The sequence below is a fragment of the Tetranychus urticae genome, chromosome 3, assembly GCF_039701765.1.
Source record: "Tetranychus urticae isolate SD_2017Ah chromosome 3, NJAU_TeUrti_SD_1.0, whole genome shotgun sequence".
NCBI classification, from domain to species: Eukaryota; Metazoa; Arthropoda; class Arachnida; order Trombidiformes; family Tetranychidae; genus Tetranychus; species Tetranychus urticae.
The window spans coordinates 21,468,665-21,492,445 of record NC_142960.1 but is presented as its reverse complement, the minus strand read 5'-3'; the positions used below and the strand labels follow the sequence as shown (position 1 = coordinate 21,492,445).

The following is a 23,781-nucleotide window of genomic DNA, read 5'->3' as shown; positions in this document are numbered from 1 at the left end:
AAAAAGCTTTTTCCAATTTGGTCCATTCTTTTTGCTATACATGTAAACTATCGCTTACAATGTGTATGATTTAATAAATTAGAAATCGAAGATTGAGGCTGGAAAATTCAGTTTCTTTTCTTAAGCTTGAATGAAATGAATTGATGAAAGTTTGATTTTACAATGAAATTTGAAAAGGATTAAGGAAGAGAAAAAAGTTATGTATATATATAATGAAATTTTTGTAGGTATTTTGAACAGAAATAATGCGAAACTAAAAGATTGTAATAGAATTTAGAATTTTGTTTCGCTCTTAGCTAAATCAATTTGGCTGGGCATTAAGCAATTTCTGAGGCTTTGGAAAAATTAATGAGTCTTCTTTTTACAACTGTCGCATTTAAACTTGTCACGTTTCTTATTAAAACCTGGCGGCATAACAACACATGTTTGATGGAACCATTTGGGACAAAAATCACATGCTATCCAATCAATTGGAGAGGTACTAGAGTCACCGAGTGGAGTGTTTCGAACACATAATGCACAAATATCTTCTTCAGTAGCATTATCTGGTCCAGATTTAGCTTGTACATCAGATGCATCATTAGGCTCTAAAGGTTCTTCTTTTATAGGGACGTTTGGCTTGGGTAGCTTTAATCGTACCTTATTTCCTCCATTCACAGACCCGTTAACAGTTTTTGCACGTTTCCTAAAACCAACGTTACCTTTTCTCACTTTACGTCTTTTCCTTGGTAATGCTGGTTTAGTTTCACAGGGACCGTTACTGATAGCATCTTGAGTTTCATCGTCACCGGCAATTTCAGTAGCATCAGTATCATTTTTATTGCTCTCAATTTCAGTTTCACTATTGGAATGATGATTTAAACCATTTGTACGAGTATCTTCAACATCGGTCTCTTCTTCAGATTGAACAAGAGATTTAAAATACTCGGTATTTTTGACCCCATTAGCTAAACCATTTACACCAGATGTAGAGCTACTAGGAACACTTTTCTCGTTCACCACACCATCTTCGTCATCATTGCTATCATTTCGAATAACTCTTCGTCTGGTTCGTTTTCTTTTCTTTTCTTCAGTTTGACTAGTAACTCTAGAGGAGAGTCCTGATGTAGATGGTTGAGAGGGATCAAATGATGTTGATGGTGAGAAAGAAGCTGATCCTGAAGAACATGATGATGCAGTTGTTGTGGCAACATGTAGTGGTTCTTTGGAACGCTCGCCATTTTTCCTTTTCAATTTAGACTTTTTCTTGCGTGTATGCATCGTTGTCACATAATCTTCGTATTTGAGATTCTCTCTCCTTTGTCTCTTATTTCTAAGGGTATATCTTGAATCGCGCTTTCTAGATGAACGGATATTACGATGCAAAGATCTGCTACTAATCGCATCTATTCTTTCTTTAAATTTTCTGCGAAGTCGATGAGTCATTATGTAAATTTGCGATTTCTTATCAGTGTTGTATTTTTTTGAGTTTTCAAACATGGTTTCCATGTCTTTAATAAAATCTTGCATTGACGTATAGTTTTCCAATTCTTCTTTGATGGTTGATAGGTCCATAGGTGTATCTACATAACGACAATAATCTGGATACTGTTCAAAATCTACAGGAAAACGGAATGGTTCAGAATCTTCATTTTCCCATAACTCATTTATCAATTTCAGACATGCATCTTTCCATGATTCAGGATATTTTTTACGACGTGAACGAGTTCTTGCTGAACGAGTCACAATTTCCCTACTGCGTTCTCCGTCGTCACCGGATTCATCTTCGTCCTCCTCTTCTTCTTCTTCTTCACCGTCACTATCACTTTCACCGGTTGAACTTCCACCACTGTAGTCACTCTCAGTAAAACTAGAGTCACTTTCGTCCATTGAGACTAAATCTTCAACATTTTCGAGATCATTGGAAACAGAAGAACCTTCTCTGTTTCGAGACAAGGCACTAGGTTCATTGTTACCTAAAATTAGCCGGCTATCAGCATCTTGATTACGACGAACAACTTTCTTCTTTTGCTTCAATTTAACGGTTTCTTTAACTTGCACTGCAACTGGAGTTTCTGGTATTCTTTTACGTTCACATTCAGATTGATAAAGTTTTTCTTCGGCTCGACTGGCTAATTGGAAAGAGTAGATCATCCGATTAAGAAGCCCATGCCTTAAATTTTCGACGACTATTCTGCCTCCTAAAGGTGTTGTTGACATTTTATCTCTTGATTGCCAGCTTGCTCCAGGTTGACGAACACCCTGTGCTTCTTGACCAGCTCTGGGGCCATTTCTAAGTAAAGAAGGTCCTTGATGTAAAGACTGAGAAAGACTTCGCATCCTTTGAGGTCCTTGCTCTTCACCATTAACCGATGATGATGCGGCATAACCATGTTCAACATTTACTCTTTCTCGAGCTTGTTGTTGCGCTAACCTTTCAATCATATCATCAATAGTGGGTCGCTGTTGAGACTGTGGAGACTGAGGTGGAACTAAAGCTGACGGTTGTGGCTGAGGTGGAACTAAAGCTGACGGTTGTGGCTGAGGAGGAACTAAAGCTGACGGTTGTGGCTGAGGAGATGCAAGTCGTTCTCGAACATGTTGCACTAATCCTCGATTGAATGGTAATTGTGGCGCAGGATTAGGTTGTAGAGGCAGAGGCTGTGGCTGAGGTAGAAGCTGAGGTCGGGGCTGCAACTGTGGTTGGAGTTGTGGTTGGAGTTGAGGCTGTATTTGAGGCTGTATTTGAGGAGGTGGATGTCTATTAACGGCTTGTGGTAATAATTCTTGGCCAGGACCTACAACAGGCTGCAAAACTTCAGCAACTCCACGCTCATTGTGTACAGCAATATATGGGACCAGTTGATCTTCTTTACAATTTTCACGACCTGGTACTAAGCGTTGAAGATGAGGTGGATATGGGTTACCATCAACATCGACAAGAAATGGTGGAGGCATTAAATGAGGAGCGCATTGAGTTTGTTCATCTATCACATAGTGATTAGCATCTCGTATCAGAGGACGATAATCAGTATGAAAGAAAACATCGCAAGGCACTCTTTCATATCGATCACGAGAGCCATAACCGTAAATTGCAAGGTGTCCATGGGAATCTGTTGAAGCAATCATTTGACCATCGGGAGAAAATTTGCAATCAAAAATTGCACCTCTCGCATCAATCGCACCTGGGACTTCAATACGATTACAAAAGACTGCCATAGATGTACCCAAATTAACATCCCATATGATTATCTTACCATCATGACCACCGCTGAGAAATATTCTGCCGTCAACTGGATTAGCTTCGAGCACAAAAACTTCATCTTCGTGTTCTGATAACACATGCTTCAGTTTACCTGTGTTTGCTTCCCATACTTTGATAGAACGATCATTCACTGCTGTTATCACATAAGCATCATCACACGTCCAACAGACCATGTTTACTCTAATTTTATTTGGTTTTCCTTCGGTTTCACTGTTAGATTGAGCTGGTGGAAGAACTTCATTCATGTTGAGCAAACGCCGATGCCAAGTTTGTCTCTCAAACCACCAAATATGAGCAGTTCCATCTTTACTGCCACTGATAAACTTTAAACCATAGTTACTAAACTGAATACTATCAACTTGGTCAGTGTTGACATTCATCTCCAATATTTTTGTTGGACCACTTGGCGGAGAAAGATGATAAACTCGGACAAATTGATCTGTACTTCCTACAGCTAAAAATGATCCTCCTGGACTAAAAGATGAACATAAAATCTGGGCATTCGCTTTGTGTCTTTTTTCAATAAATTTAATAGGCTTGGCGTCAAAAACAATAGTATTAGCATTCCAGCGCCAAATATTAACACATCCATCATTAGAGGTAGAAATGAGAAAACGATTTTCAGTCTCTGAGTAAGGACAAAACTTGAGGGATGTTATGGTAGCAGTGTGCCCAACTAAAATAGTTATGGGTTCAGTAGTTCTAAGAGACCACACTCTGATTATTTTATCACAGCTTCCAGATGCTAACAGGGTATTCTCGTAGTTGACTGCTAGATCAGTAATTTCTTGCGAATGACCTCGAAGAGTCGCTAATAATCTTCCGTTGATTGCGCTCCAAATCTTTATCAGATAATCATCAGCACCCTGTCGAAGAAAGAAGAATATTGATTAAAATATCGAATAATTTAGTAATCGACAGTTTATTTTGTAAAATAAATGACAAAAACAAAATCAATGAATACGATTGAGTGTCCATTGAAAGGATCAAATCTGAACCATTTAGAGTAGGCAGATAACTTACCGTGAAAATATATTTTCCCGTTCGATCGAATGCAACACAGTATACTGATGATAAATGGCCAAGGTACCTTTTGTGCATTTGTTTTTTACTGTACATAGAAGTTGATAACGTTTGGTTAACAGCAAAAGATCCTGAGCTTTCCCGGGCGGACAAAATGTTAACTGCAAATTTATCAAAAATAATGCGTATGAATTATGTGAGCTTAATTAAATTTTCAAGAAATTAAATTGTTACGAAATTTAAATAAAATTATTTACCAATATTGCCAGGATTGCTTGCAGTCTTATTTGATGAGGGTAGAAGTGGTGCTCCATGATGTCTTCTGTACAATAGATGACTTAAATTAGAAGATTTGATGACTGTAAAGAGAGAAAGATAGAGATAAATACAAGTTAATTAGTAAATAAATACTAAATAAATGAAAAAAAACCTGGGAAAACAAAACAAATGAAAGATATGATCCCAAACATAGATTGTCATACAGGAAACAAAAATGTATATACACACATACTTGACCTGTTAAAAATACAAAACAGATCATGATGAAATTTACCTGATGATGTGCGAAGTAGAGATTGTGTACCAGCTCCTAAGAGTGAATTAATACCAGGTACTGATGGTGGAATTGTTGAATCAAGAATAGGACCAATACGAGAACAAATTTGTATAAGATGATCATTTCTAATGTGAGGAAAGTTCTTTTCATATTGGCTTAGAGTTAACCTTCTCTGTTCACCCGTCCAATTGTAAGATAATGGTAGTAGATGATGTTCCTCTATTTCCTCTTTAATTGCTTGAGCAGCCCGTGAACATGGACCAAGAGACAAAAATTTGCATATCAAAAAGTAAATTTCAGTTTCAACTGTTTTTTCTCGGCCATCTTTTGAAGCTAAATTACGGTTAGGTTCCATGATGATGATGAAGATGGTTGAAGGTTTGTTGAGGCGTTGCCAAACAAAGACATTTAAGTTAATTTATTACACTTTTGAAGGAAACGTTACAATAGATCCAAAATAATAGTGTCAATAGTTATAAACAATTAAAGGTGTAGAGATGGTAAAAGAGGAAAAATTTAAGGTTCCAATAATAAAGACAAACCACTACAGTAAGCAAATTGCTGTTGTTCTGGTAAAATATTTTCTCGAATGAAAAGAATTACTATGGTTACTAAAGAGCACTTTTATGTTTACTGACAGATGGCGGCTTCATTCAAAAAATGGCTTTTGAAATTAAAACGTAAGCCTTTACAAGATTTGAATCGTAATTAACAATCAAATCAACTTCATTCATATTTTACTAAAATTGCTCTGTCTATAATTTAATCCAATATGACTATCTTTTGATAAAGTGTAAAGTTAAACTAGTCTAACCGCAAAACATTATCGAGTCATTTGGATCATAAATTATCATTTCTTGCATCATTTTTAATTTTCTCATGTTTTATAACTCATTTTACCAATGTTAGTCATTTGACCAAAGCTGTTTGTTATCATGTTAATTGTGTCAATGTTATCCCTATATTAGTTACACTGGAAATTGGTGATTTCATCAGCTGCTCATTTCAATAGATATTGAGTTCATCTTTTTTTTCTTACACTAATTTAAAAGCTATTTATAAATCTTTAAAACAGATGAGTTACTTTGATCAAATTCCTCGCGAGATTCCCCAATATTGACATTTTAATCATATCTTCATGAGTATAGATATAGTTTTAAAACAGTGGATTAAAGGAATCACATAAACATAACCTAAACTGTGATCTTACCCAACAATTTCCTGATTCTGTTGTATGCTCGATCTATTTAACCTTAAATTTCTCAATATTCCTGGAGCGATCTATTTATTCAGGCCTAGTTATCCAATGTTTACAATTTTCCTTTCAATTACCTTGCCATTTGTTTCTACCAAAATCCATTGCTTACAAAGTGTTTGTTAAAGCTGTCCAATCTGCTCGAAACCACCAAATTAATTAAACGGTTAAAAATGGTATAAATGTAAATTTAAATACCCATGAGATCAAAGGCACAAATAATTAATAAATGAACTATGAAAGTCTTAGCTTATAACTGATTTAATATTCATGGATCAATAGCCAATACAAACATTAACGCTTTTGGTCCATAAGATAGCGTTCTTGAGACGCCATCTTGCTTGAACATGCAAAAGGTTCTTGTTTTGGGCTTTCTCAGCTAAAATTACAGAATTTTACCGACTGACCTGCCCCAGTTATCGGTCATTGGTCAAATTTTTACAGGGAAACAATAGTAGTCAAAGAGTTGACCGTCAAGATATTTATTGAAGAGCTACTTGTAGAGATGTCTAGTGTCTTTGTTTAAAAATTGATAGCTGTTCTATTGAAACTCAATTGTATTTTCTTTTAATTTAATGAACCTAAATACATGTAATAACATATCAGAATCAAACTCAGCTGATAATAAAACCAAGTGAGAAAAGAAGGAGTAAAGGAAAGTGAGAGAGTGAGAGAAAGAGAGATATTCTTGTGTCAGTTCTTCTCTGTTTATCTTTTCAGTCTCATCGAATGAGACAACAAAAACAATCTCTTTTTTTTCTTGTGAAACGATTAATTCTTAAATCTTTTCTATTTAATTCATTATGAATAATCTGGAAGCTAGCCATGATAAATTTGATTATGTATATTCTTGCGATTTAAATGATGTAAATTTTAAAATCAAAATGTAAGTACAATTTTCTCTAATTAATGATTCCCATCAACTACACTTTTAGTATTCATTTTATCTGTTACTGTTTTTTTTACTGCAATCTCCTTATTATATTTCTGTGTCTTTTTGACTTGCTGTTTATTATTGCAATTTATTAATTTGTGCTTTAATTGATAAATTTCCACCTTTTCTTTGGTTTACAGAGGCACTCTGGAGGGCACACCATCTAGACATGACTTCAAGGCTTTAATGGATGATCCTAAGCTTCGGTATTCTGGTCTCTATGATGATAAAAAAGCTGATCTCCTCATATCTTGTCATATATATAGCCATGGGAAACAGTTATGTCCGCCTAAACAAACATCTTATAAACATTTTGTTGATCAGTGGAGGTATGTTCAATTGGCTCAAAATCTGGTTACAAATTGATACCAAACTGTGCCTATACTTCTCGAATATTGTTGAACATTGTTCAAATTCGATAAGATGTTTGGGCCAGAGTGTTTGTTAATTTAGAGAATGATATCAATTTCTATCTGTATCACTTTAATACTATCTTTTTTTAAACTCTCTCTAATTTTTCGCTTATCCATTGGTTTTTATTATGGTCAGTTGGAATGAGTGGCTAACTTTTCCGTTAAAATTAAGTGACCTTCCGAAAGATGCTAAACTTGGTATTACTATCTGGGATTCTTATGGGCCTGGAAAATCAATTCCTGTTGGTGGAACATCTTTATCAATATTTGGTAAACATTCAACCTTTCGACAGGGAATCTATGATCTCAGAATTTGGCCTGGAGTTGAGGCTGACTCAGGAGATGGTACTCCTGGTAAATGTGATAAAGGAAGTAAAAGTGCAAGATTAAATAAGGTTTGTGTTTTTATTTTCATTTCACCAAATTTACTCCTTTTTTCTTCATTCTGGGCTAATTTCTCTTCATTTCTATATTTCAACAGCTAAAGAAACGATATGGCAGAGGTCATATACCAAAAATTGATTGGCTTGATAAGATAACATTTGTCAATATAGAGAATACAACTAAAAGAGAAAAGGATTCCCATCTAATGTACTTATCCATTGAATTTCCATCCATCCAAATTGATAATACAAATCATACTGTGGTATACTTTGAAACGGGTGCAGAGGATAGCTGCCTATTAAGCTTCGAAAGTGATATAATTGTTGTACCTGATCCAGAGCTGCTTTTGGATAACTTGGTTGAGGATAAACATCACAAATTGTATCGAAGTGATCGAACAGGTCTAACTGATCGAGATAACAAACCAAATGCTCAAACGCGTAATCAGCTTAACATGATCGTCAGTTATCCACCAACCAAAGTTCTTACATCAGACGAACAAGATTTACTTTGGAAATATAGATTTTACTTAATGAATCAAAAAAAAGCGCTAACCAAATTTTTGAAATGTGTTAACTGGGACTCCGAAACTGAGGCCAAACAAGCACTTGAGTTGCTATATTCTTGGGAGCCCATGGACATTGAAGATGCACTAGAACTTCTTTCTCCTACATTCCAACATCCAGCTGTCCGTCAATATGCAGTTTCAAGGTTACAAGAAGCTCCTGATGAGGTAATGCTCATCTCGATTATTTCGATTTATGATCACAACTTAGTAACTTATTAACTCTTTTGACTTTGTTTTTAACATCAACCTTTATATTACCTGCAGGATCTGATCCTCTATCTCCTTCAGCTCGTTCAAGCTCTTAAATATGAGGATTTAGACGTTATTGAAAATGACTGTTTCAAAACTTATAAAAAATCCCTGTCTGATTTGGCCACTGAACCAGAGAAGGAATCAAAGTAAGTTTTTTTCATTCTATTGTGATAAATGTGAGCCATTAATCAATTAATTTTCATCTTATACAGTGTTAGCCGTAAAATGAGTACTACCTCTGAAGTTTCGATTACTCCATTAGGATGTGACAATCTAGCTTTTGACAGCTCTGATGCGGCTATTTATCCGTCAGACAAAATGAAAGATGTAAGCTAATGTTTAATTAATATCTTATTATAAAATTTATTGTTATTTCTCCCTAATTTTTCTCATCAATTTTATGCTTCTCTTTTACAGATGGATCTTGCCACCTTTCTGATTGAAAAGGCAGCTAGTGATGATATTTTAGCCAATTTTTTTTACTGGTACCTTGTTGTTGAATGTGAAGATTTTTATGGCTACTGCACAGCAGGCAGTTCATCTGGCAATCCACCATGCAAAGATCAAAAAGTTTCTAATATGTATAACTTTGTGTTGAGACGATTCTTAGATCGACTTTATGGAGGAGATCGTGAGATGCATCGGAGATACAACACTATCCTCAGAGCCCAGAGCTTTGTCGATAAGCTTGTTTGCTTGATGAAAGCCGTCGCACGAGAGAAAGGTGATAGAACCAAAAAAATTGAAGTATTACGTTCTCTTCTCAGTGATAGTTCAAGTTACCATATAAATTTCAAACATTTTGAAGGCTTGCCTCTACCATTGGATCCTAAAGTAAAAATAATCGGAATTCTTCCAGAAACAGCAACTCTATTTAAAAGTGCCCTAATGCCTAGTCAACTGACTTTTATTACCGAAGATTTGGGTCGATATATTGCCATATTGAAAATTGGTGATGATTTAAGGCAAGATCAATTGATTTTACACACAATAACATTGATCGATAAGCTTCTTCGACGAGAAAATCTAGATTTAAAGTTAACTCCATACAAAGTATTGGCCACGAGCTGTAAACATGGTTTTGTTCAATATATTGAATCTTTTCCGGTAGCTGAAGTAATTAAAAATGCTGACATTCAAAAGTTTTTCCGTGAAGCTGCTCCGTGTGAAAATGCCCCTTACGGTATTCAACCTGATGTTATGGACACTTATGTTAAATCTTGTGGTAATTATCTTTAAACGTCTTAATATCAATTCAATTTTTTTATTTACATTTAATTTTCTCTTTATTTTTTAGCTGGTTATTGTATAATCACATATCTTCTTGGAGTTGGTGACCGTCATTTGGATAACTTACTCTTAACCAAGAAAGGACATCTTTTCCATGTTGACTTTGGGTATATTTTGGGTCGTGATCCAAAACCATTTCCACCTCCAATGAAATTGAGCCGTGAAATGGTTGAAGCGATGGGTGGTGTTACCTCTGATCATTATCAAACATTTAGGAAACTTTGTTATACAGCTTTTTTGCATCTCCGTCGTCATGCTAATTTAATACTCAACCTTTTTAACTTAATGGTAGATGCAACAATACCTGATATTGCATTAGAACCTGATAAAACTGTTAAGAAAGTCCAGGACAAATTCCGTCTTGATTTAAATGATGAAGAAGCAGTTCATTACATTCAGGGATTAATTGATGTCAGTGTTACCGCTGTAATGGCCATACTGGTTGAACAAATTCATAAATTTGCTCAGGTAAGTTCAATGATCTTGTTAACAGATAAAAGGATCATCATTTTTATAATCCACTTCGAATGTGCTTTTTTCTTGTTAATTGCTATTGAACTTTTAATCTTACAATTTAATTTTCTTCCCTTTCAGTATTGGAGAAAATGATGTCTTCCTAAGCAACTCAAGTGCCTTATTTTTCAATCTGGATTATTTTATTATATTTGTTTACAACTCTTGTAATGGTTTATATTGGACACGCGTAACTATCAAAAGTTGTCGGATTCATCATCTTTCCTTTTCGAACGTACATTTAAAATCTGAAATTATCATAATTATCAACAAATTAGCACTCTAAAGAAAAGCACGCATAACAAACGAAATATGATTTTCTTCTCGATTTCTCCCTTTTTTCGTATTCTTTCATTAGGACCATTTGCCGTTTTCTTGTATACATAGACAATTCATCAAATATTATACACCAAATTTATCGTACAAAACAAAAGTAAAACTACAACTAAATTGTAATTGTATTTACTTGGTAAATTATATGTAAATACTTATAAAAAAAAGAAAGCTAATTTGTATTTAATGATAATTTTTCTTGTGTTTCCATAAATATATTTTTAGTTTCCATTGAAATACATATTCAAAAAAAAGAGATCATAATTGTCTTTATTATTCCATTCAACCAAATTACCTCCAACAATAAAGAATCCGACAGCAAAGAAGAGTTTAAAATCAAGAAAATTGTTCAAATTGCAACGATCAGTCAATTTTTATTGAATTGATTTTATCACAATAAAATCTTAACTGTCGGCCTTTTGCACGCTTACATTACATTTAAATAAACTTAAAATTACTTCATGTCTATTGAAATTTGTATGTAACAATCAACAATTGATAAACAAATTATATCATCTTTTACCAAACATTGATCTGTGAATATCAAATTAACCCTCACAATGGACACCATTCAAGCTTTATTGAAGGTGCTTGAGATTAAATTATTTTTCCTTTCATTGTAAAATACCTTAATGTAATGCATTAAATCTTTCAAATCAATTATTCATCCAAATCATAATAAAGAAGATAAAATCTGAAAACAAAATGCCCATTTTATACTCTATTAATGAGTGTAGGAATCAGGAAAAACAACTTTCATGCAGAGCTACTCAAAAATTCATCTCAACTTGACCCGAGGACATTTTAAATTTGGTGTTTGTTTTTTTTCTGCATCAAGACCAATAAGTATTGAAAATGCATGTATTTTATAATTAGTAATGTTACATGAATGATGAAAAAAAGGTGAAAGTTGAGAATTTAAATTGAAAAGAAAAGTTTGAAACACTAAAAATGCATGAAATATTTTCATTATTAGTGTTGGTTTTTTTTAAATTATCATTACTATTATGGATAAATAAGTAACATGTTTGACTGGCTCATATTTATAAGGTTGGCCCTCAAAAAGTTAAAATATATACCTTTTTTAGTCTGCTGACCCATTTATATTAAACTTTCAATTTTAGGTTATAAACAGTGACCAAATGTCAATTATAATCATAATTATGTAGTTAGACATTGAAATTGAATCACCAATGTAGTATTTAATTACAGGTTAATGTTCATCTATTTTAGGCAACTCAACTTAATCTAATGTTTTCAAATGTTGTACTTTAAATAAAAGCAATTACTATGATGACATAAAGAAATTAAGACATTATTTAGTTTCAGTTTACATTATCGTTAACAAAAGTGTTGAGATGAATTTTTATTTCAGCAGATGAGATCTATTTACACGTAAAAAAATGGGTTCTTAAGGTGGAAACAAAAGGGTCAACATACATTTGTCTTGGTTACTAATAACCGAGCAAAACAAAAAAAAATAGTTATAAAAAATAGAGAGTAAATCATAAGTAGTTTTGTAGAGGTACAGCAATACGAATCTAATAATGGATTAGATTCAATTATACAAAAAATACAATTTATAAACGTGAAAAAAACATTGATTTCAAGTATAATAATCAAGTAGATTTGTGTTTGGTGGTTGATTGTTTGTTGTGGAAAGAGTTGTGTATGAACTTCTTTGGATGATTTTGATAGCAATTGTGATGAGAGTAGAGACATTATTCATAAGTCTACTTCTCATGGTTGCTTTGATTGATAGATATTTACAAGACGATGGAGCTTTATCGGCGGTTGCTTGATTATGGATTAACAAAAAGAGATGAACAATGGATGAAAAAATGGCTTGAAAAATTTGTTGATGCTGATTATTGAAAATAAAACGATCGACAGTTTTCACTTCTTCTTTTTTACTGTCAAACTGCCTTCTGATAACATTGGATAGCTTTCACTGAGTTCAGAGGCTTCACCAAGATAATCTGTTGATCCATGATTAACTGAAGACAAATCTCCGGTCAACTTGGAAAGTAAATCTTCTGAATAAGAGTTTTCATTGAATTTATAAGATTCGTCAAGATGTTTGATGTCAAATTTCTTGGGTAATTCGTAAGATTCCTCAGCAGAAGATCCATAAGGTTTAAGATCAAATTTCATGTGTTCCTCGGAATACAATCTTTCTGGAAGTTTGTCTGATTCTTCGAGGTAAGACTTGTCGTGTAATTTATAAGAATCCAAGAATGACTTCTCTGAAATTTTGATTGGAGTCTCGGAATAAGTGGGCTTTTCGGCATATTTGAGGTTGTGAGAGGATTCAGAATATATGTTATCCAAATTCTTTGGACGATGACGTTTCTCTGTTACTTTGTAGGAAATTTCAGATGCTGCTTCAGGCATCTTCCATGAATCTTCTGGCCACGATTTTTCAGGCGTTGGGACAGGAACAGCAACATATTTAGTCACTTGATGGTGAACTGGTACTGGAACTGGAACTGGCACCTTTTCTCTGATGAACAACAAAATAGAGTCAAACAAGTATTAGATTAGATTTAGGCGTGAGTTATTTTAAATTGTTAATTTAAATGAAATGGCAACATCTTAAAATAGTTTTAATTTTAAACTGTCAACAATCGAAAGAAAAACAAAGGTAATTTCAACTTACTTGTGAATAATATGTTTAACTTTGGTTATTACTCTGTAAGGTAAGAAAAAGAGAGAGAGTGTTAGAATAAGGTTAATTATAGTGAAAAAGGGAAGAATATCAATCAGTTCTTTTGCATGGTTAATTAAGGAATACATCATTTCTATGATTGACTTCCTTCTCCTGGAATGAAACCATTTTAGTCATAAAAGTTAAGGCTTAGTCTAAAATAAATTGAAAAACATAAGGTAACAATAAAAATAAAACAAAAACTATACCAAGAATCAAAATGATAATCAATTTGAATCGTATCTGATTGTTGGTTGTTGTAATAAAAACGAGTTATGCTAAATGTCATAATCCAGTCAAACTTCAGACAATAAAAAAAAGTTTGATGAAACAAACTGCGAACTTAAAAAAACAAAATCGCAATCGCAATCATCAATTTAAATGGTAACTTGATCCATAATTAGTGATGATTGAATCTGAATAAAAGATCAGATAAACTAATGATTGTTCTTCCTTTCTCGTTCTGCCTTAAAGGATAACTTTCACTTGTTTGCTTCCCTTTTAGTATGGTTTCAAAGTTGAAAAAGCAAACAAAAATAGTCCAGAAAGATACTGATCTAAGCATTGCCAGTGGCTAAGAAGATACACCTTTTCCTTCAATTAATTAAACCGTTAATCGTTTGATTTACCATTACTAAATTCATTGACCTCAACATTTGAACAGATTTAATCTGGCGACAGATTTTAAGGATAGCTCTATTTTTCATGTTAGACTATAGATCAAGATTAGATCAAAAAATAGAGTTACAACTGAATAATATTTAGATGTAAACATTAAAACTGGATTAATAGAGCTATACTGAAATATATAACTTGTCCAAGCTATTTAAAAAGCATCAACGACGCAACGTGCTTCAAGAACTGACTTTTTTGTATAAAAAGTCCATAAAATAAGAATCTGATGTAAACTTAGTGCGAAAATGTAATTTGTCAAATTCCAGTTTAAAAATGGGAACAAAAGGAACCATCAGTAGGTTAACGAGATCAAAACAATACACTGAACAATAATTTCCAAAGCATATAAAAATAACATCTCTAAAGATTGGGAATAAAACACTGCGCCAAACCATGGCGATAAAGTCCAATAATGGTAACGGCCGTAAAAATATTGATCGATTTTTAAGTGTCAATTATCCAAATTGAAAGGAAAAACTGGTGAAAAGAAAAAACAAAAGGTAATTTTACTCACGGTAAAGGAACTGGTAATGGAAATGGAGCTACAAAAATGTAACGTTTCTTGTTGAGTAAAAGTAGAGCGGCCAATTTTTTAGCCATCAAAATTTTACGACGACCTCCGTCACTTCCAGGTGACATGGCAAGAACAAGAATAACCAAGATTCCAAATGAACACAGGGTAGCACGTTTCATGGTGATGATGAGATTGGTTGACGGTGGTATTAATCAAGAGGTGAAAGTGTAAGCTGGAAAAAAAGAGAATGGAAAATGAAGGTAAAAATCCTTTATCTTGATATGGTGTTGTTGAAATGGAGGGAAATGGCGAGACGTTGAATCACAGGTTACAATGAAGTCTAAAATATTGCTAAACTAACCAATGAGATTAAAATGATCAAATGAGTAGTTCAAAGTTGATGAGAAACACTTTTATATAAATGAGATTAGCGAAAGAGGGAGAAAAATAAGAAAATAGAAAGAAACAAAATATTAAAAAGGCGGAGGGAGAGGAAGATGAGGAAGATGAAGGAGAAAGTGATAGTGAAGGGAAAGACGGACCACAATAATGCGGTAATGTTAATGTTAATTTTAGCAGTTTGCCTTTTTTTGTATTATAAAAAGGCATTTTGTGTTTACTTGAATGTTGAATGTTAAAGATGAGTCTAATAAGCTAACCTGTCCACAATTAATTCAATAGTAAAAGATGATATTATGATGAAATTTTGCTCACTGCCCTCGGTCATCAAAAAAGGTAAATAGCGGGTACAATTTGCGAGAGTGAGTCACATTTATAAACAATTTTATTGGTGATGATGATCATTATATTGAATTTTATTTTAGCTGATTCCTTTTTTGTTATATTTACTCATCTTGCTTTAACTGGTTCTGGTTTATTAAAAAGGTGGTTACTGGTTCGCAACGGAAATCGCCAAGATGGGTATCAGTGAGGAGGAGGAGGAAGAAGATTAAGCTTCTGTTGCTGTTTTCACGCTGATTATCATTATTATCAAATGATCAACTTAGCCGCAAGATGGTTCCTTTTTTAATCATTTGTCACCAGCAAAAACAAAAAAGATGATCACTTGCTAATGGACAGCAGTCGGTAATGATTTCAGGTTTGGGTTAAATTTTCAATGTTACATGTTGACTCTGGATTAATAGGTGATAACGCTGGTTCCGAGTAAATTCAAGGATTGATTCCGTTGGTGTAAAGATGTTGGTGTTTGACAATTTAACCAAATGTCTTTGTTAGGCCAATGTTGCTGGTATACTTTGTTTTGTATTGATATGCCAACTGTTGACTCTTTGGGCAATCTGCTGCAGGGTTGGTAATCAGCTAAGTATCTATATTTATAAATATATTTATTTAAATGTTGTTTTTTGTATCCTTCCAGTCATCATTCACTTTCAGGTTTAATTAAAATAAATTTAGATAATTTTTGTCCAAATAAAATGTTAATGTTGAGGTTAAGTAGTATTATTTAACTTTTAGTCAATTGTGGTTTCTTGTGTTGCCAGTATTGCAGGGACACTCTTTAAAACCATGTATTATGATAGCGATAATTTATGAATATCATTTGAGGTAACACTATTAATTTTAGTGGTAAATGATGAGTCAGGCCTAAACTAATTACCGATTTAAATATTATAAATGAAACAAATAACTATTCTCGGCTTGGAATCAAGGCTCAGCATGATTGAATCTTTTCCTCTTCCTATCCAATCAAAGTCACTTCAAGTCAAAAACAAAATGAAAGTAACAGTTAACTGAACTTTTAGTTTACTTCAATCAACTAATGCAGTTAATAAAAAATTTGCCATCCTCAACTGTAATCCACAAAAATCACAACTTTTTTAACCTGTTTGATACCAAAAATTGCCCATATGATTAAGCTTAAAAAAGATTGGTTTGTTTCCATTTTCGATTCACTTGTTGGTCCAGAATCGGTTGAATATTCATTAATGAAGAGCAGATAATTGAAGAATATTCATCTCAGCAATTTGGTTAAACATTTTCCTGTAAAAAACAAGCAGGGAGGCAACCAGAACCGGATAAATATGATAAAAGTGATTACAATGATGAGAAGAAATTAAAAATTAATTAGAGTTGGAGGTAAAACAAAGAGGCTTCTTCTTGATCCCATCACGTAAAGAAAAGCTGTAACCGAACCAGGATTTTTTAACGTTGAATTTTAATAAAAACACCAATTTAACCAAATGACAGTTCACTATTAATTACCATAAAATAATTATAAACACTATTTTGAATTAAGATACAATTTTGATTTCACCAATCATAAAAATAACTGGTTTCTATTAATAGCCGCCATTGTTTCTTATCGAGAGACTTACCGTTGATATTAAAAACAATGCATAACCACAGCCATCTATTAGACAATCCGATAGTCAACTAAGCCGCTAAATCGACTCAATTAATGCCAATAAGACGGAATTATATCCACAACTGAACTAATCATTTGACTAATTCAAATCATTGATCATATTCCTTTATATCCTTTGATTTATAATATTGTTTATCCGAGTTACATTGAGAAGGATATTTTTATATCAGAAAAATTAAGCAAACGTAAAGTCTCAAAGCCATAAAGGGTAAACTAATGCTTCCAATCAGTCCAATTAACGTATCTAATTTAAAATCATCAACACAATGAAACAATTGAAGGACAGAATAAATAATCCAGATAAAATCTGGAAACAATCAAATGTAATGATATTTCAGCGCATTAAAAAAAACTATTCATGTTATTCTGACAATTTGTCTAACGAGTGAAAATTGAAAACCCAAAGCTCATATTTTGGTGATTTACCCGATTTTTTCATCATTATGATTCTTGTGATGTTATAACTCACAGATTTACAAATTATAACAGATAATTTCGCCTAAAAAGTGTTAATTCTTTTAATTCAATTAGTTGAGATTCTATTTTTTGTTCAGATAATCATAAATCATTGTTTAAAGGACAAATGTTGCCAAATAAATTGTCAAACCTTAAGGCCATTTGATGATAATGATAATGATAACGGCTCATTTTTGGTATCATTTGAGTCATTATTTTAATCATTCTTGTGATTAAAACACGATTAAATATGATGCCACTATAAATAAGATTGAAACACTTATGCAAGAATAGGAATACAAAGCAGAAATAAAAAGGTTTCAATTGTAACAATCTTTTCACTAATCACATTAACATCACTTTATATTTCCTAAAATGGGTTCGTATTGATTAAAAGAAGAAGATTATTTGATAAAAAATATTTGCATGTAAAATTGGATTGAAAAATAAAAAGCGAAAGTGAAGTTGTGTGTTAATTATCCTGTAATCATCTTTAATCACAACTTATGATTCACAACCAATACATTTGACAGTTAAACATGTAACTTAGAAGCTATTATCGATATAATGATCAATTCCGTTAATCAAAGAGGAATCATTTAATTAGGAGTTTGCTGAAACAAAAAAGATTCTGATTATGCATCTTTTAATACCTTTACAAGCAGAATGGTCACTTTCGCTCAACGAATTAATCAAATCAAATTAGTGAAACCATTTACTTATTTTTGAAACGTTTCAAGTGTATAATTAGTAATTTATATTTAGGTAAAGAACGAGTTTCAATCATTGCAACATTGTTGATCATAATGGACGTGATTAACTAATAACAACAGTTGATTGTATTCATCGATGTTTTCAATGCCTGATCTAACCAGAAATCTGGTTTCTGGTGTTTACCATTTGATGGACCAACTCTATTCATTGGTTATGGTCAAGTTAATGATGAACTCGTAGATTAACAGGATTATATTAAAAATCCAATCACGACAGCAATTAACATTAACCAACAGAAGAAGGTGAATATCATTTTTGAGGTTAAGAGCTGCTTATATTTTGATTTTGTTTTTAACTCTTTTTCACCATTCAATCTGGCAAAAGGTTGATTAACCTTTTTTGTATTTCCATAAGGTTAAGGTAAAGTGTTGTAGGTAAAAATAATTAGCTAATTAACTGGACAAAAAAAGACTTGATCTTGGTAGACATTATAACGGTGTTTTGTTTTCCTCGAGAAAAATTGTCATTTGAAAAAGGAAACAATTTATTTTCCAAAGATTCTGTCTTGATTCAAATCTATTTCAGGTGAAATCTCTGGTTTTTTAATGGTTTTGGAAGCTTTGCTCTCAGAATAGAAATGATTTTTCCCATTTAGACTGGTTAAATTGATAGTAAACAGTTATGAGGAAATTAGTTATGTTAATCAGTTGGAAATCTGAGATATTTAAGGTGAAATGGAAGGCTGAAGCAGCAAACAAGAATCTTGGGTCAGAGATGAATAACGATCCTCAGCTTTATGATAAATCCAATGGATTACAGAAGAAGGATTCTGAATATCTCTTGAAGAGACTGGAAAAAGATTTTCAAAATGTGTAAGTCAACTTTAATTGTGATTAGCCATTTTCTTTAATTTTGTTTGTTAATTGTTTCTACAGTTCTCCAAAGGTTATTGTGGACATTGGATGTGGAACTGGAAATATAACGAAAATGATTTACTCCAGTTTTCCCGATTCACGAATCATTGGTTTCGATTGCAGTGAAAAGATGATTGAATTTGCTCGGGAAAATTATTCAACCTCCAACCTCAACTTTCATTGTGGAAACATTTGTGACGAGTGGGAAGAACTGTCAGTTAACTTGGACATAGAAGCGGAATCGGTTGACGTAGTTACATCTACTTTTTGCCTTCATTGGGTTACAAATACTGCCAAAGCCATGGAAAACATCAATAAAATGCTGAAGCCAGGTAAATTAATTTCAAATTAGAAACAGATTTTCATAAAGATTTATTTCCAACATTATTCAAAAATCCATTCTTATGGTTGCTGTATTTGTTTTCAAGGAGGAAAATGTTATTTATTGATGTTTTCTTGGAGCCCCATTTTGCCCCTTCAAGAACAGATAACATATCAAGAACCTTGGTATGAATTGTTTAAAAAGCTTGAGGTTCCTATGGATCATGAGAAACCCAAATATGCTACAAAACCTCAGTCAGATATAAAATCTGAGCTTGCTCGGCGAGCCTCAACCTCTCAATTAGCCGATTCCCAACATTTGCTTGATTTGGCTAAACCCAAGTCTAAATCTTCAACAATTCGTAGGAAATCATCGGCTCCGTTCCCTGTTTATGAGATTCCTCCTGAAAAAGAACGAATTGATCACTGGATTCAATTGTGTGAAACTGCTAATTTGAAGCCTATTGAAGTGGCAATACATGACTCGACGTTCACTTATGAAGATATTGACGGATTCAAAGGTAAGCAATCAGCGATTGAAAAGGGCAATTTTTTCAAGAATACAAATATTCAAATTGAACAAAATCAATGTGAAACAATATGGACCACAATGGGTTGCTTTAATTTACCAATATTGTTTTGATTATTAATTTTGTATTTATTTCCATTGCAGGTGAATTGGTATCTTTGTGTCACTTTCTGGCTCATGTTCCCAAAGATTTGCATCCTCAATTTCTGAACGACTATTATGAACACATGAGAAGGGTTTTCATTGCACATCAGAGTACTTTGCCAAAGATCAACGTAGATTACCAATTTTTAACCGCAATAGCCGAAAAACCTGCGACCAATGACACAAAGAATAAGATTAACAAAGACGAAAACCAAAATGAATATGAGACTGAAATCTAATTGGTAATAATTCACTCTAAATTAGCATTCCAATCTACCTGCATGACTATATAATCAAAACTATTCAGTAAAATTGAATGACTATCAATTAAAATACATACAATCTGTATAAATTGTAATCTTTAAATATGAGTCCGTAAGAAATCGACAGTAGTATATTATATTGAAATGTATTGTAGTATATTGAAATGATTTGTTTTTGATTAAATTATAGTAACCTATTATCTAACATTAACCAAGTCAACAGATTGCTGAATAAAACATAATAAAGATTTGAAACAAAAAAGACGAAAACAGTTTTTTGATTTACGAGTTGATCAATATTCACCTGCATTCACACTTTTCTTGTTGAGTAATCCAACTTTTATCAGCTTGGAGTCTTGAAATATTTGAATAAAGTATTGATAAAGCATAGAAACAAACTAACATTGTCATTTTACTGTGAAACTTCATTTTCTTACATAAAATTGTTCATAAGATGCCGATTACCTCAGGCATTAGCAACTTGAGATGAAGTTAACTCTCTGCTCACACCATCTATTGGTTAATAATCTTCTGAATATTTAGTTTGTTTATCTTGTTTAATGTTTTAATGACAATGCTTAGGAAACTAACTAATATAAGCTGAATTGTGTTTAGGTTTGGGCTCATTTTTACCAAATGTTACCTAGTAAAGTCGAGTAACTGAAATTGTCTTACCTGTTAACCGATTGTGTTTTGGTTTTGAACAGTCCGCTGATGAATGGAGGGCATGCGTAAACATGAAAGTAGTTTCTGCAAGAAATTGCTTTTGCCATTGTGTTTTAATGGTAAACGTGTTTGGATCTTTTTATAATTGTGGCTCCACTAGATTCACTTTGAATCTTGGTTAATTGCCTTTTTGGTGTAAATAATTTATTGAAATAGCAACAATTTTCTTAAGAATCTCTAGATATTGTGAATATTATTGAGTTAATCATGTCAGACGAAAAGAAAGGAGGTGACGTTGACGGTTTGTCTTCTGGTTTATCAACTCAATTGAACATCAATGCTCCCGTTTTTGTGCCTTCAAGTTTTAGTTTTTCAGTAACTAATAATACTAATAGTTCAGCCTCTGGACCAGGGGCCTTAAATGATCAATCATCTAGTGGTGCAAATGTCAACAGCTCACAATCCGACCAGGTTGAATCACAAGAACCAGTAGACGATTGGGAGGAAGTCGATGACGGTGAAATTGAAGAAGAAGGTGATGAAGAAGGAGATGATGAAGAAGATATTGACATCACTGATGAAGCTGTTGAAAAAGAAAATGAAGCTGAACTAGGAGGCGATGGTGCAACTAGTGAAAAATTAGTGAGCAAAAAAAGGAAAGGTGGTAAAAAAAGAGTCTCAGAATCTAGTGACAAATCAGTTAAAAAACAACATGTTAATGTTGTTTTCATTGGCCATGTTGATGCCGGTAAAAGTACCATCGGTGGACAATTGTTATATTTAACTGGTATGGTCGATAAACGTACACTGGAAAAATATGAAAGAGAAGCCAAGGAGAAAAACAGAGAGTCATGGTATCTTTCATGGGCTTTAGATACCAACCAAGAGGAACGAGATAAGGGTAAAACTGTTGAAGTTGGAAGAGCTTTTTTCCAGACGGAACATAAACATTTCACATTACTTGATGCTCCTGGACACAAAGGTTTCGTGCCTAATATGATTTGTGGAACCTCTCAAGCTGATTTAGCTGTACTTGTTATCTCAGCCAGAAAAGGTGAATTTGAAACTGGATTTGAAAGAGGAGGACAAACCAGGGAACATGCTATGCTTGCCAAAACTGCCGGTGTTAAATTTATGATTGTACTGATAAACAAAATGGACGATCCAACAGTTTGTTGGAACGAAGAACGGTTCGCTGAATGTAGAGATAAGCTTCTTCCATATCTTAAAAGGTGCGGGTTCAACCCTAAAACAGAACTTCACTTTATGCCATGTTCAGGCTTAGCTGGCACATTTCTTCGCGATATACCCCCAGAAAGTGTTTGCCCTTGGTACAGAGGACCGGCCTTCCTAGATTTTATTGATACATTACCTGACCTAGATCGTAAACATGACGGACCTTTCAGACTACCCGTGGTTGATAAATACAAAGATATGGGAACCGTAATATTTGGTAAAGTGGAACAAGGCTCTGCTAAAAAGGGAGCCACACTTTTATTAATGCCGAACCGTAAACAAGTTGAAATACTGCAATTATGGTGTGATGAAGATGAAGTAAACCAAGTTTTCTCGGGAGAAAATGTAAAAATAAAGCTTAAAGGAGTAGAAGAAGAGGAGGTTTCCCCTGGTTTTGTAATTTGTGATCCTGTCACTCCATGTAATGTTGGTAAAATTTTTGACGCTCAAGTGGTTATTCTAGAGCATAAATCAATTATATGTTCAGGATACTCAGCAGTTCTCCATATTCACACCGCTGTTGAAGAGATATCCGTTAAAGCCATTTTATGTTTGATTGATAAGAAATCAGGAGAAAAGTCTAAGGTATGTTCTAGTTTGATTGGTTTTTAATTGTTTTCATTGTTGCATTATATGATGATGTAGCCTTATTGTTAATTGTATCTCTTTTTTTATTGATATTAACCTTATTTATAAACAGACTAGACCAAGATTTGTTAAACAGGATCAGATTGCTATAATGAGGCTTGAATGCTCTGGTGGTATGATTTGTATGGAACCATTCGCACAATTCCAACACATGGGAAGATTCACTTTGCGTGATGAAGGAAAAACAATCGCCATTGGTAAAATCCTAAGAGTAGTGGAATAAATCGAATTAGATTAACTCGAATACAAATCAACCTTCAACATCGTCTGCTGAAACATTGAGTTAACATCGGGAATCTAAAAAATATACATTTATAATATAAATATTTTTTGCCTCTGATCATTCATTCATATGTCAACCCAGTTTAACACAATTAATCATAATTAAAACATGTTATGATTAATTTAAAAAACTTCTTCCCTGGTCTACTTTTTTACACATTGAAACACAACTCGAGAAACCAGATTTTCAATGTAAAACAATGGATTCATTATTTGAATAAGATTTCTAATAATTTTTGATACATTTGATTATTAGCTAAACTACATAATAATCAGAGAAAGGCAAAGAATATCCTTGATAGAGATTCATTCTAGATTAAATGTTATTCTGTTTCATATCAGCATATTTTAAAGAAACAAGATTATAAATCATTTTTAGGAATATTTTGCTAGTCTGAAAGGATAGATTGTTTAATTGTTAACAGCTTAGAAATTTTTTGATTGAAAACAAAAAAAATTGTATCATAACAAGTGATTTTTTATGAAACAAAAATGATTTTGTCAACTGGTCATTTGGTCATTAAATTGATTATTTTGAATATTTTCAAGCATAATCAGGAA

The 23,781-nt window shown here is 33.1% G+C and overlaps 5 protein-coding genes across 7 annotated transcripts; 3 read left to right on the top strand and 2 right to left on the bottom strand.

Moving 5' to 3' along the window:
* Positions 1 to 92: 92 nt before the first annotated feature.
* On the bottom strand, positions 93 to 5,414 carry LOC107364880 (uncharacterized). 2 transcript variants are annotated; one of them, XM_089268822.1, is made up of 5 exons: positions 4,821 to 5,414; positions 4,525 to 4,626; positions 4,268 to 4,428; positions 2,526 to 4,110; positions 93 to 2,495 (listed from the first exon to the last, which is right to left on the bottom strand). In XM_089268822.1, exons 1-5 carry the CDS (start codon positions 5,176 to 5,178, stop codon positions 346 to 348), a joined length of 4,356 nt encoding a protein of 1,451 aa, XP_089124948.1. In that variant the 5' UTR covers positions 5,179 to 5,414; the 3' UTR covers positions 93 to 345. The 2 variants fall into 2 exon arrangements, with proteins under 2 accessions (XP_089124948.1, XP_015787813.2); XM_015932327.3 differs by having other exon boundaries at positions 93 to 4,110.
* A 1,379-nt stretch (positions 5,415 to 6,793) lies between these two features.
* On the top strand, positions 6,794 to 11,021 carry Pi3K59F (phosphatidylinositol 3-kinase 59F). Its single transcript, XM_015932328.3, has 9 exons — positions 6,794 to 6,964; positions 7,153 to 7,341; positions 7,562 to 7,820; positions 7,907 to 8,542; positions 8,642 to 8,775; positions 8,842 to 8,956; positions 9,047 to 9,854; positions 9,927 to 10,387; positions 10,514 to 11,021. The coding sequence occupies exons 1-9, from the start codon at positions 6,882 to 6,884 to the stop codon at positions 10,526 to 10,528; spliced, it is 2,700 nt and encodes an 899-aa protein (XP_015787814.2). The 5' UTR covers positions 6,794 to 6,881; the 3' UTR covers positions 10,529 to 11,021.
* A 1,067-nt stretch (positions 11,022 to 12,088) lies between these two features.
* LOC107365029 (uncharacterized) lies at positions 12,089 to 16,982 on the bottom strand. 2 transcript variants are annotated; one of them, XM_015932498.3, is made up of 4 exons: positions 15,023 to 16,982; positions 14,662 to 14,893; positions 13,425 to 13,457; positions 12,089 to 13,268 (listed from the first exon to the last, which is right to left on the bottom strand). In XM_015932498.3, exons 2-4 carry the CDS (start codon positions 14,838 to 14,840, stop codon positions 12,662 to 12,664), a joined length of 819 nt encoding a protein of 272 aa, XP_015787984.1. In that variant the 5' UTR covers positions 14,841 to 14,893; positions 15,023 to 16,982; the 3' UTR covers positions 12,089 to 12,661. The 2 variants fall into 2 exon arrangements, with proteins under 2 accessions (XP_015787984.1, XP_015787982.1); XM_015932496.3 differs by having other exon boundaries at positions 15,321 to 16,982.
* A 1,880-nt stretch (positions 16,983 to 18,862) lies between these two features.
* On the top strand, positions 18,863 to 20,650 carry LOC107368442 (juvenile hormone acid O-methyltransferase-like). The gene is made up of 4 exons (XM_015936261.3): positions 18,863 to 19,089; positions 19,153 to 19,463; positions 19,560 to 19,973; positions 20,126 to 20,650. The coding sequence occupies exons 1-4, from the start codon at positions 18,899 to 18,901 to the stop codon at positions 20,362 to 20,364; spliced, it is 1,155 nt and encodes a 384-aa protein (XP_015791747.2). The 5' UTR covers positions 18,863 to 18,898; the 3' UTR covers positions 20,365 to 20,650.
* Positions 20,651 to 21,169: 519 nt separating this feature from the next.
* eRF3 (eukaryotic translation release factor 3) lies at positions 21,170 to 23,351 on the top strand. The gene is made up of 2 exons (XM_015932450.3): positions 21,170 to 22,875; positions 22,991 to 23,351. Exons 1-2 carry the CDS (start codon positions 21,322 to 21,324, stop codon positions 23,159 to 23,161), a joined length of 1,725 nt encoding a protein of 574 aa, XP_015787936.1. The 5' UTR covers positions 21,170 to 21,321; the 3' UTR covers positions 23,162 to 23,351.
* The last annotated feature ends 430 nt before the right edge of the window (positions 23,352 to 23,781 follow it).

Coding starts and splice junctions, on each gene's coding strand:
- LOC107364880 (XM_015932327.3), bottom strand. CDS start 5,178: ATGGAACCTAACCGTAATTTAGCTTCAAAAGATGGCCGAGAAAAAACA. Junction 4,627..4,820: donor TCTACTTCGCACATCATCAG/GTAAATTTCATC, acceptor CTCTCTTTACAG/TCATCAAATCTTCTAATTTA. Junction 4,111..4,267: donor CGGGAAAATATATTTTCACG/GTAAGTTATCTG, acceptor TTTCTTCGACAG/GGTGCTGATGATTATCTGAT.
- Pi3K59F (XM_015932328.3), top strand. CDS start 6,882: ATGAATAATCTGGAAGCTAGCCATGATAAATTTGATTATGTATATTCT. Junction 8,957..9,046: donor CGTCAGACAAAATGAAAGAT/GTAAGCTAATGT, acceptor TCTCTTTTACAG/ATGGATCTTGCCACCTTTCT. Junction 9,855..9,926: donor CACTTATGTTAAATCTTGTG/GTAATTATCTTT, acceptor TTTATTTTTTAG/CTGGTTATTGTATAATCACA.
- LOC107365029 (XM_015932498.3), bottom strand. CDS start 14,840: ATGAAACGTGCTACCCTGTGTTCATTTGGAATCTTGGTTATTCTTGTT. Junction 13,458..14,661: donor CCATTACCAGTTCCTTTACC/GTGAGTAAAATT, acceptor CTTACCTTACAG/AGTAATAACCAAAGTTAAAC. Junction 13,269..13,424: donor GTTAAACATATTATTCACAA/GTAAGTTGAAAT, acceptor GTTGTTCATCAG/AGAAAAGGTGCCAGTTCCAG.
- LOC107368442 (XM_015936261.3), top strand. CDS start 18,899: ATGAGGAAATTAGTTATGTTAATCAGTTGGAAATCTGAGATATTTAAG. Junction 19,090..19,152: donor GAAAAAGATTTTCAAAATGT/GTAAGTCAACTT, acceptor TTGTTTCTACAG/TTCTCCAAAGGTTATTGTGG. Junction 19,464..19,559: donor CAATAAAATGCTGAAGCCAG/GTAAATTAATTT, acceptor TTTGTTTTCAAG/GAGGAAAATGTTATTTATTG.
- eRF3 (XM_015932450.3), top strand. CDS start 21,322: ATGTCAGACGAAAAGAAAGGAGGTGACGTTGACGGTTTGTCTTCTGGT. Junction 22,876..22,990: donor AATCAGGAGAAAAGTCTAAG/GTATGTTCTAGT, acceptor ATTTATAAACAG/ACTAGACCAAGATTTGTTAA.